Source organism: Coturnix japonica, chromosome 22, assembly GCF_054131305.1.
Source record: "Coturnix japonica strain WE chromosome 22, WE-NBRP24, whole genome shotgun sequence".
Taxonomy (NCBI): Eukaryota; Metazoa; Chordata; class Aves; order Galliformes; family Phasianidae; genus Coturnix; species Coturnix japonica.
In genome coordinates, this window is record NC_140684.1 from 6,911,848 (window position 1) to 6,924,235 (window position 12,388).

Here is a 12,388-nt window from a genome sequence, read left to right on the forward strand (position 1 = left end):
GCCAAAGCAAAAGCAACACTGAATGATTAAACACTCCATTACCACCCTCCAAGGGGGGGTCAGGGCTTCTCTATCTCTGTCACCAGAGAGACAAATAGTTCAGCACTGTCAACACGGTCGCCAAAAATGGGGCACGATCAGTAGGCTCATGAGCATTCCAAAACAGACCAGTTTCGCCCCAAAATGTGTCATATGCCCTTTTTCCTTCTTTCCTTCCTTGGCCTTTAGGCTGTGAGCTGGGAAGATGAAAAATGATAGAGTATAAATGCACAGAACTGTAGGTGTGCTCAACCCCCATGCCCTGACCAGTTTGATGTCCGCCACCTATAGGAGAATTAAGAGTAAATTACGATATTATTTCTTTAATCGCTGCACTTGTAACAACAAGGCACATGATTCAAATGCTCAGCTGGTATCATTAATCATGGTTTGCCGAAGAAAACAATTTTATATTATTAAAGCAATTACTATGTAATCCTTTACGTTGGCAAAAATGCATTAATCTTTATTCATTCTTCAATCAGATCGCATTATTTTTGCCTGTCCCACCAAACTCACTGCTCCAAAGTGATGTAAAACCAAAAACACACACAGAAAACCAACAAGACAAGAGAAACTTTTTCTAATGAAGAACTACAAGGCTGGGCAGGAGTTACTTCCAAACACAGCGAGCCCCATCCCTGGAGGTGTTTGAGGAAAAGGTGGATGTGGTGCGTGGGGCTTAGTGGGCAATACTGGTGATGGATGGATGATGGGACTAAATGATCTCAGAGGTCTTTCCCCACCCTTAATAATTCTGTCATTACTATTAAGTAGTTGCCAGATGTGATGTTCCAAAACACAGGGATGCTCATCCAAAGCCAACCACGAGGACCCGGCTCTGCAGCCACGACTGAGCTTCCCCATGAAAATCAAAGCTGTGTAGGAAGCAGAGCGCTGCCAATCTGGGTCAGGCTCTTATCTGCTGTCAAGCAAAAAAGAAATTGGCCTGACTTTTTTTTTTTATCTTTGGAGATGAGTGGAACTGCAGTGCTCATTATTAGAGTTATTTTACTTTAATAGTCAAAGAGGTTACCGGAGATCTTTTGATTTCATATCCATGAATTTATCTTGATAGGTTTTTTTTTTCTCCGTGAGGAAAAAAAAGGAGGAAAAAAAAGCAGGCTGCTCCCAGGAGGCTGCAGATTCAGTCTCCTTAGCACGCCATTTACAGACCGGGTGGCTAAGCCCTGCTTTGGTTGGTGAACAGGTTTTTCTCTCCAGGGAAACACAAATTTGTCTTCAAAACATCACTGCAAAGTAGGACAGTAATGTTAATGCTACTTTGCTGCTAAGAGAGAGTGAGCAGCTTGCCCAAGGTAGGTTCAGGAGAGTGCAATGGATCAAGAGAGGTCTCCAGCTCAATCCCATCTTTAGCTTGATGGGAAGCCATGCTTCCCCTAAAACTCACAGCAGTGACATATGCCCTCTGCCTCCAGAGCCACGCTTGGAGCTGGATCCTATGGAGGACAGAGAGGAAAAGAAGGATGAAGTCAGACATTGCCAAGGTCAAACAGCCTCCAACATCTCCAGAGCGAGCTATGGGATCAGTGAGTGCCATCTCTTTCCAGATATGGGATCTCCACTTCCTTTTTCCCCCATGACTGTAAAGCTGCCATGTCACTCCACTCCAGGTTTGCACTCCCTTCTGTTCAGGTATTGGAGGAGGATGAGGAGGAAAAGCAGGAGGAGGAAGAGGTGGGTGAAGAGGAGGAGGAGGATGAAGAGGAGGAAGGGGGTTATTGGTGTCCTCCCAACACTGCCATTCAGCCCCAGCTCTTCTCAGTGCACACCATGGAGTTGAGAACACCCACAGAGTCTGACCCAAATACCCACAAAGTATCGTTTGGATTTACAAGGCAGAAGCAGCAGCTTCTCTGGATGCAAGAGGCAGCTCAGCCTCAACACAAACAACAAAACGACAACAAAAAAGAGCAATATTGTTTTCCTTTGGCACATGTAACAGGTTGTCATGGGGAAAGCGTGTGGGCTTTCTTCACTAAGGGAGCATCGCTGGTGACCTTTGGAGAGCATTTGCTCAGAGCCAGCCACTGCATCCAGCACGTCCCCAAGGCTTTGTACATCCACAGCCTCGTGCTGCTGTGAGAGAGGTGCTGCTCAACCTCTCCTGCTTCAAACCTCTGCACCTCTGCTGCTCCCAGAGCCAAGAGAAGCCTCTGCTGTGCCGTCCTCAATAGCCGTGTGCATGGCACTGCAGAGTCACCGAGTCCTGGAAAAATGCCCTGTATGGAGATAAGTCTAATGAGCAGCTGGAACTGGTCCCAAATCACAGCTCCAACACAGCTCCTGGATGCAGACCTGTAGCTGAGTGGGTGCACCACGCTGGCAAGGCTGATGGATAAAGCAGGGGATCAGCAGCTGATGGTGCCTCCCTACTTTGGGCAACGGTTGTCCACACGATTTCAGGGGGTTAAAATACTTTTTCCTTCAGTTTCTGGGAAAACTGATTCTTGGCCTCCACCCAGTGCTGGGAGATGTGGGGATGGGACATAAAGGCTGAGGCAGAGCAGCCAAAGGCCCGTCTGCTTGGGGGTAGTGAAAAGTCATAGGGATTAGTGAACGCAGGCAAACCTCAGTGACCAGAAATCACAACAATTTGAGATGACTGAGCACAGGCTCCATTCCCCAGCAGTTTCCCTGCACGTCCCTCTGCAGAGTAGCCCCATGCCCATGGCTGGGAGTGCAGACACTGATCACCATCAAAGCTGCTGCTGGGACAACAAACCCCATCTGCAGCAAAGCGCACTAAGCTGCCCTTCCCATCCCTTGAAATTCACTTCTTTGGAAGCAGAGCCCTCTCTAAGCCACGCTCTGGGGCATCTCAGGATGGAACAGGGACTGGTGCACCCCCCGGGCATGGGGCTGCAGTCACATCTCCCACCCATTTTGCAGCCTTGGTTTAGTGCATCTGTGGTATCCTCTGCAAGCAGCTTAGAGAGATTTTGATAGCATTGCCGGGAGAAAATGAACCTGCTAATGCTGCTATTTGCTGCAAAAAGGATTCACGCCCAGAACACTTTCTCACAGCAATGATCATTTTTAGCTGTGAGAATGAATTAGCCTTCCACTGAAAAGCCATTTGCATGGGAAAGAGGTCAGCCAGGAGCACGAAAGCGATGATTTGGGGGTAAGGCCCTGTCCCAGCCCGGAGGCTTCACTCTCATTTTATCTCTCCATTTCCAGCCACCCGCTGTGCCCTCCAAAGCTCTTTGCCTCCACATTCCAGTCCAGCACAGGTTGCCCTGGGGCACTGTTTTATCCCACCCATGGGTAACCCACACGGCTCTGAGCGAGGAGCGCGATCCGCCCGGCTCCTCCACCAGGAGTTAATTGCAGGCAGAGTTTCAATAGGAAAGAGGCCAAAAAGATAATTACCCCGGGGGCTCTGGTTCTGAGTGCGCCAGCCCTTGTTTCATGAGGAAAGGAGCTGGTGTGGGAATAAAGCTCTGCCAGCATAGGGTTTGCAGCTCAACTTGTAGGGAAGGAACACACGGAGCTGCCCGAAAGCCGCTTCCAGCAGCTGGAAGGGATGAGATGTTTGTGCCAACCTGCATGACAGGGCACGAGGGAAGGTGTTCCTTCTCCAAGGGTGGGCTCCCATGCAGCAGGGAGACCTCTGCCAGGCAGGGTTGGCATCAGCTGTTCCACTGGTACAGGATGTGGGGCAGTCCTCACCCCTTGATTTGTTCCAGAGACATGGGGATGCGGCACTGTGGGCTGTAGTCAATGGGCACTGAGAGGTGGCGTTAGACATTGGGATCTGAAGGTCTCTTCCAACCTGAATGGTTCTGTGGTTCTGTGACCAGCACCCAAGGCACAACAGACACCAGCTCTTCATTGCTGCTCTGCATTGCCCCGCTGGGCGGTAAGCAAACTTTTCACAACCGCGCCATTTATTTCCTTCTCCAACTTCCTGCATTACTAATTATCCAAAGGAGATTGATAAACCCGCCAGTTGCCGCTCTGGTTACAGGTCACTTACCGCGGTAATAAGAAGTGCAGAAATCAATAGCCATAAATAGCGGTTGGGAATCAAATTCCCTGAACAGTACTTTAAGTAAGGAGAAGGTTTAATTACGCCGTTGCCTGGCTTACTTCTCCCTGCAGAGCAGGACTGGGCTCCAAGTTTTCCGCTGGTCCTGTACTTTGGAGAAGCCAAAGGGTTCAGGCCAGAGCTTGGCTCGGCATTGGGTCCACGTGGCAGCTCCATCCCATGGGATTTGAGGTGTTGGAGCTGAGGGCAGGCACATGGGCAGTGAGCACGGCTCTGCAGTTCCACCAGGAGGGGAAATGACTGCCGGATAGGTTAAACTGGGAAAGTGGCAATGTCAGGTTTTATTACTGTTAGTGATAAACTGCTGGAGCAAGCCACGGAGCGAAAGCATTTGCATGCCTTGGAAATCACGCTTGTTTTTGCAAGTTGGTGAAGCGCAAGGCTTTGCCATGTCCAGACAATCGCTTTGGAGGAGGTGTGAAGTTTTCCACAGGGTCACACTTTTCTGGGTATAAAACTCTGTCAGCAGAGCATTTCCTTGGGAAGTTTGAGAAGGAAACCCTCCCACCGCCCTTTGCTCCGCTCCTCCTTCCCTTGGTGCCATCTCCTGGAGCCCCCTGAGCCCCTTGGATTCCCCAGTGTGCACAACAGCACTGCTTTCCCTCAGTGCCTGCAGTACCGCTCCAGCTATCAGGGTATAAATGTGGTACGAGATAAATATTGTCACGGCACATTACTCCGGCCCTTCCTCACCAGTACGCGCCGCAGACAGAGTTATGCATCTATTTATGCGCGTGTGTATATCTAATTATACTATATAAACTGTATATTCAGCTCTCTATTGTGTGTATTTAATTTAAACGCCAGCTAATTGCCCTCAGTAAATATATATCGGGATTAACGGTATTGAAATTAAATTTATTGGTAATCCCCTCGAAAATAAACACACAAAATAAAATGAACTCATAAAATAAAAGCAGAGGGCACCACAAATGTGCACAGTCTTTGCCATATACAAGGGTGGGGCTTTGCTGTGCAAGACAAGCAAGGTACCCTACGTCTTTCCCAAAGATAAAACCCTCTTTTTCCACTCTAAAGGAGGGCTGCTTGGTGGCTGTGGTTTGGTGAGCTGGTGTTTTTGCTTTGGGCCTCACACAGCTTTTATACAGCAGAAGGGGCTCTGCAGGACCCAGATCTGACACTGACAGTTGGGCTGTATGGAGCATTCCCCATCTGATCCTCTTTTTGGCTTTGACAGCAGACCCGACAGTGCTAAAATTTGCTGTTTAATGGTTTTGTGATTCTATCAGTGTCCGCAGCCCTCCTGGCCGTGGCGCTGCTAATTACACGAGTGTGATCATTTCTGCCCCGCTCCCTCCTGCCGGCAGTGGTTGTGTTGCTGTGCTGGGACAGAGACCTGCAAACATTTCAATCTGGTCTGGAACAGACCATGAACCTTTTAACCCTGCTGTAAATCCCCAGTTCTAAAATCACCTTTTTTCTTTTTCCCAGCAAAACCACGATGACTTCCATCCACCTACCTCAGCTCATTAAGTTATTCAATCCCACGCCTCACCGGTCTGCAGGCTTCCCCGGGGGGGCTTTACAGACTGTGCTGCTCCTGGACCTGCCCAGAGCTGCCCCACTGCAGGGCTGAACCCTCCCTGTCTCTGCCCATGGAAGGAGCCAAGGGCATCCCATAGAATCACAGAATGATTTGAGTTGGAAGGGACCCCCAAGGGCCATCTGGTCCCACTGCCCGCAGTGCACAGGGACACCCACAGCTCCATCAGTGCTCACAGCCCTCCAGCCTGAATCTGGGGGTCTTCAGGGATGGGCACCAGTCCTCTCTGGGCAACCTGTGCCACTGCCTCACTGCCCTCATTGGAAACAACTTTTTCCTGTCCATGCTGTGTTCCCTTCTCTGCTCACCACTTCCCCCTGCCAGTCGTCTCTCTTTTATTTTCTTCTTTTTTTTTCCCAGCAGTGCCCTCAGGGAAAGGCTGTGCTGACTGTTGTGAGCTGCTCTGTTAGGTTTGTGTTCTGGCTGCTCTCCTGGTTAATTAACAGGAGCATGAGGAATGGGGAGGGCTTTGCAGACACACCTGCCCATGTGCTCTGGTCTGGCTGCAGGACAGCTCCAGGGCTTTCCAGCTGTGCCCAAGATCTGTCCTGAGGCTGGAACTGAAGATGCTTCAAGGATGTCCAGATGTGTGCAGGCACCTGCAAGGGGTGAAGGTTGGTGCCCTCCAAAAGCATCTTGCTCTCCCACTGTGCTTCCACCATCCAGTCCCTCCTGGATTCATGTGGTCACCCAGCAATGGACCTACACTCATCCTCCCTGGACAACAGCAGAAGCTGATTTGGGGCTATTTCCTCCCATTTGAGCATCTCTCTGCATGGGGGAGGTGCCCCATCCATGTAGCACATGGCTTCCAGCTATGGCATGGGCTGTAGCTGTCCTCCTTCTGACCATTCTCTCATCATGGCCCAGCCAACACTGAGCAACCCATGCCCAGAAGAAAGGCCATATGCTGCCATATAGCCCTGTGCACCAGCAATCTGCCTCCATCCAGCCTCCAAAGTGAGTGGTAGAAAAACCAGTCCATCATTCATGGAAATCTCCTCCCCCTTTAGACCAGAGCAACTTGCTTGGTACTGGAAAAAAAGCCCCACCACCCCTTGGATCTCTTAATTTGACAGGGCTGGGAGCTAGCAGATGAATATCTTAAATAACTAATGGTGACTCAGAGGAGCATTAAACAAAGATAACATTGTCACTTCTTCTCTGTTCCTCTTTTGTTTCTCACTCTTCAGCTTTCCTGCTGGTTTATTATCTCCTCCGTTTTCCTTCTGATGATCTTGTTACTATGACAGGATGTATATTATCTTTGGCAGCCTCTTCCAAAAGTATGACCTGTTGTATCAACGCACGGCAGGAATAAACAAGGCGAATGCGTGCAGAGCAATAAAAGTGCCTTGTGAAACACTGTGACTGCAAGGGAGGGCTGTTTGTCAGCTCGGGGTGGGGGGTTCACGGCTTTGGTGTGTGGGTTGGGTGTATGGGCTCCTTGCACTTTTTGTGTGCTAGAGAAGCTCCAGGAGGGAGGGTTTCTCTCTTCCACCAGTCTATCTCCAGTTGGGAGCTTCCAAAATGGAACCTCTGGACTGGTTCCTCAGCTTGTCATGCATTGCCTACAACTGAGACCCAAAGCAGCTGCATTTTACAGGAACTGGGGTGACGCATGTGCTTTGTTGCATGAGATCTGCAGCTAAAAGCAGCCTTAGAAACTCTTGGATAAGTTAACAGTACCAGCAGGATCCGCTGGCATCACCAGCAGTGCTCACCTTCAGAGGATTGTTGGCCATGGTCTGTGGTCATCAGCCTCCAAACTTCACATAGAGCCAAATCTCAGAGGAACTGTCCCATGTAAGGGTAGAAATGACACTGAGCGACATGGTTTAGTGGACATGGCGATGATGAGCTGATGGTTGGACTAGATGGTCTTAAGAATTCCAACCTTAATGATTCCACGATTCTATCACTCACAACAACATTTATGTGGCTGTGGGGACGACCCACTGCAGAAATGAACCACCTTCCTTTGAGCTGAGCCCATAGTTCCCAAGAAACCAAGTTCCCAAGGAACTCCTTGCTCTTCCAAACTCAGGGCTGATTGAAATACACATGATTGACAATGTTTGGCACTGCAGAAACTTCTTCAAAGCTGAGCAGCGTCTGGATAAAAGTCACAGGTCTGCTCTGTCTTTTCATATAAGTCAGTAGAAAGCCTTGGGGAAGTAGGAAATCTCATTAGGAATTATGTTGGGATCAAAATGACCTCCCAGGTGACTGTGACAGGCCAGGTCAGTCTGAGGGAAAATTGCTTGATGAACAGAACCACCTCAGCCTTCTTTGAAGATAAGTACCACATGAAATTTTGATATTACTAAGTATTTAATAGATCTAATTTACAAAGCACTGTTGCTCCCAATTCCCAGAGTGCCAAAAATCTTGCAACCCATTTCTTTACAGGAATGACTTCTACTCATTCACGGGTTTTAATGCAGCAAGCTGTTTAACAGCTGCACAAAATGTTTTAGGACAGGAAAACTAAGACCTACTGAAGCGTACCAGGCTCTGCTCTACCTTCAGCAAGTCTGCAGAGTTATGTAGCTCTGATACAACACGAGCTATTGGGTTTTTTTACTCAGCCCTACACGTGAAGTCATCACAGAGATCCCTGCTCAGTTGAGAGCTACCAACAGGACAGGCAACCTCTGCTCAGGGGAACTCAAACTAGGGGATAGAGACAGCTCCAGCAGTGGTGGGAAGCCATATGCTGTACACAGCCCTCAGCTCATTCTCTTTCTGGTCCAACACATCCCATCTGTGCACATCCCAATAGAGATGAGGGCATCAGAACTGGTCAGAGCTGGGTTCTTTGTGATCCCTGCCCAGAATTCTGCAACCCGATGTCACAATGGCACCAAACCACCCCTGCCAGTTTGCCCCCAAGCCAGGGTGGATGGCACCCAGCCCCTTACAGACGGGTTTTGAAGACAGGAATTGCCAGGCAGAACCAAATAGAAAAGTACCCAGGATTTCGGTAAGTCTTCCAAGAACATCAGATTTGTCAGTACACATTTAAGCACTTCCCCATTCCTGCTAGGCCCACGGAAGCTGATGCTACTTGATCAGAACCACTCCTACTGTAGCTTTCCTTTGAGCACTGTGGGTTTATAGACGATCCTGGGTTTGGGTCCGTACTGGTGAGCACCAGAAATAACTCATGGTTCATGCTTTGCTGCAAACCAACTGGCAGCACTGAAACTCTGCGCAGCCCTCCTCTCCTGCTCTAAAGAGCTGATCAAATGCATCAGCCAGATGCCCTCCTACAGCTTTCCACCATAGCACAAACCTCACCCCCTGTTTTCTACCTGGAAATCTGTTTAAAAGCCAACGCTTTCTCAGTGAACTCAACTGGAAATAATTTGCCTCTTACCCTGACGAATCTCTTATCTGTGAAGGCTGCAAGCACCCACAAAGAGTTTACAGGAGTGCCTTGATCAGTCAAAGACATGCGGTTTCAGAAGCTTTCTCAACCCGGAGTCTCTGAATGGACTATGTGATAGAGCCAGTTGAAAGGAGGCAATAAGCATGTTTAACAAAAAGTAATAAAAAACAACCCAAACCAAAAAGGACTTTTCTTTTCATACCAAACGCTTATGAAGAACTTCAAAAATGATTTCTGTGCCTGCTGGAACAGCAGCAAGGAGATAAAAGAGACAAACCCTGCTCTTCCCTGTTGGATTTCATTTTGACCAAAGAGCAAGCTCTTTTTTTTTTATGATTAATTCTCCCTATTCCCTCTGTTACCATAAGCTGCGGAAAGGGAAAATATAGAAGAACAAGGAAGAAAAATATCACCGTTTGTTTCTCTTTGCTGGCTGGTTTGGGCTTGTATTTGCTTTGGAGGGGGAAGCAAACGCCATATGCAGTGCAAGAACAAGATGACAATGGTGAGAAAACGCCAAGTGATTCAGAAGTCCGTGAGCTGCTATTTCTCTGCTTTCAAGGTTGAAGTTGTGAAGGCACAGCCCGGACCATTTCCTCTGCATCTCTTACCCTACAGAGGTGCAGGCTCAGGTGTGAGGCATCTCCACCCCCAGAGCCGTCACTAGGGATTGCTGCCTGAACCGGGCAGACTGCTGATCAGCTCCAAGGTGGTGGGAAAACCTTCTGGGAGCAAGATCTGCTCCTCTGTAGGAGGCAAGGCCAACAGCATGCCAAACTAAGCTGGCTGGAATGGTCTCTGCCTCTGTGATTAAAGGGATTCATAAATATTCCATGTTTCTTGGCAGCTGGGAGTGCTTCAGTTGTTGTGAACATCTCAAGGGGGATGGGAAAGGCAGAATGAGTCTTAGCATATCTGACACCCTGCAGAGACAATGAACCGGGGAAGGAGAGCTCTCATCTTCTTGCAGAGCAGCATCTCACATAGGGTGATTTTAATAATTCAGCCTTCGACTGGTCTGTTTAAATGTTTGATGCCTGCAAGTTGATTTAAGACCTGGCCTCCTAAGAATCGATGGAGCTGGATGCTGGTTGGGTGCTGTCTGCCTTCCTCATCAGTGCAGTAAACATGTTAACATGGGGTGGCCAATACCTGAATTCTGATCTCTTTCATCAGCATGAAACTGTGGCGTTCTCTTGCCATGAGAGAATGACAACCATCCCATATTGGTTTGCTTTTGAAGAGAAAGAAAAGGAGTAAGGAAGAATAAAAATGCTTAGCTACAAACTACACTGGAGAGGTAACAACCAACAACCTTGCCCTAGGAAATGGAATCAGGCAACAGTCAGGGATTGTTGGGATATCAGACCACCTGCTTCCATAGAGTGAATCTGGGATGCTTGCAACAACCTTGATAGACCTGATTTTGGCCATTCTCCAAGACAGAAGACTGGACCAAACACACTTGGCCATCTGGGAGACACCAGCATCCAAGGAACCATTCCCAGCTCTCCCTGCCACACACTGCCACATTCAGAAGCCCTCCGTCCCATCACTAGAGTTTCCCATCAGCTTTGTTCATGAGAGACCCTTCACTTCCATGTGAGATCCTGATCCTGTAAGCCCTTAATCTAAATTATCCATGAAATGTGTGGGCATGAGTAATGCATGAGATGAATTATCCATGAACTGGGTTGGTCGCCTTCTCCCTCTGTCAACTCCATAGGTTTCTGCCAGGTATCAAAGCACAGAGGAGGAAATGTAGGCCTCATCGCTATGTCCCCTGCCCCCCACCAAAGGAATCTGCATAATCTGGGAGAAGGCTTAACTATTCAGCGGGGCACGATGGAAGAACACAGAAGGCAGCTTAAGAGAGCAGAAGGTCAGCAGTTCCCTGAAGAGGCAGCATCAGACCCCAAATCCACCTGCTGGCAATTCAGTGCTGCAAAGAGGAACGGCTCCAGCACTGACGGCGACAACATGCCTGGCTCTGACAGCACTCCCACTCCCAGGCTGGTGGAAGTGGAGTCAGCGATGAGATTGGAGTCTTCTCTATGGCACACACAGCAAAGTCTTCATGTTTGCTGGGTAGCTATTTCTGATTGTGACATGAAAATCTATGCTGGAGCTGCGTTACCGCTTTGCAAGGTAGTTTTTTATCCAAGTCGGTCTGCTTGAAGAAGCAAGCAGGAAAAAGAATCCAGCAAATCGTTTGGTTCTTTTCATCAGGGAAAATAAAAACACACAAATTCTTTTTTTTTTTTTTTTTAAGCGAATTCCTGACTATGTGCTTTGTCCTCAGGAGAAGCCGACCACAATGACAGCTCCAGCACCACTGCCCCAGCGCCGCTGCCACCCCTCCAGGGCCATCCAGTACATCCTGCTGGACAGCTGCAGGAACATCCCAGCATCCCACATCCTAGCCAGCATGGACTCCTACAGGGCCCACAGAGGGTCTGCCTCCTGCCACCCCATCAATCACGTCCCCAGCCCAGCCGTGAGCAGCTGCTCCCTACTCCCCAGTTACCTCCCAATGTTCCCCATCCTCCACAGGAAGCCAGCCCAGGGCTCAGGGCACTCTCTGGACGCTAGGAAGAGGCTGCCAGTGTTCCTGCAGCTGTGTGGGGACAATGTGTCAACCACAGCCCCCAGAGATGCGCACCTGCAAACCTCAAGCCATGAGCGGAAAGGGCATCCCAATGCCAAAGCACTGAGGGAAGGCAAGAGAGGGCAGAGGATGAAGAAGATGGCGGGGTGCACCCTGAGTGATAAGGCATGAATCACTGTGAAATAGCTTCTGAATAAAAGATAGTGTTCTTGGTGTCCTTACATCAATGAGAGACGTGTTACGAGCTCAGATTCACCGACAGCTGGGTGTTGGCAAAACAGAAGGAAGGAAGGATATATCAGGGTGGGGAGGCCCTGGCACTGCTGCCCAGAGCTGTGGGTGCCCCAGACCTGGAGGCATTGAAGGCTGGGTTGGATGAACCCTGGGCAGCCTGAGTAACCAGTCCATGGCAGGGGGTGGAACTGGATGACCTTTAAGGCCTCTTCCAACCCAACCATTCTATGATTCTGTTATCTACTTGGGGTACCCTTTCACTCTCCTGGGTACCACGCCAATTGAACAGACTGGAAGAGCGCACACGGGTGGCCATTCAACCCCATCCACTTCACTCAATCCGCTCAGAGTTCTGAAGAAAACCTTACTCCACATCCTGAATCTCACCCACAGCCCCTTCACCCAGCAGCATCTCCAGCCGCTGCTCTGCAGAAACAAGTATTGATGACAGGCAAAGTGTTGTGCATAGGCTGT

The 12,388-nt window shown here is 49.2% G+C and overlaps 1 protein-coding gene across 1 annotated transcript; it reads left to right on the forward strand.

Annotated features, from left to right (window-relative positions):
• Positions 1–8,537: 8,537 nt before the first annotated feature.
• Positions 8,538–11,901, forward strand: LOC107322379 (uncharacterized). Its single transcript, XM_015880358.3, has 2 exons — positions 8,538–8,664; positions 11,375–11,901. Exons 1-2 carry the CDS (start codon positions 8,539–8,541, stop codon positions 11,849–11,851), a joined length of 603 nt encoding a protein of 200 aa, XP_015735844.2. The 5' UTR covers position 8,538; the 3' UTR covers positions 11,852–11,901.
• Positions 11,902–12,388: the final 487 nt, after the last annotated feature.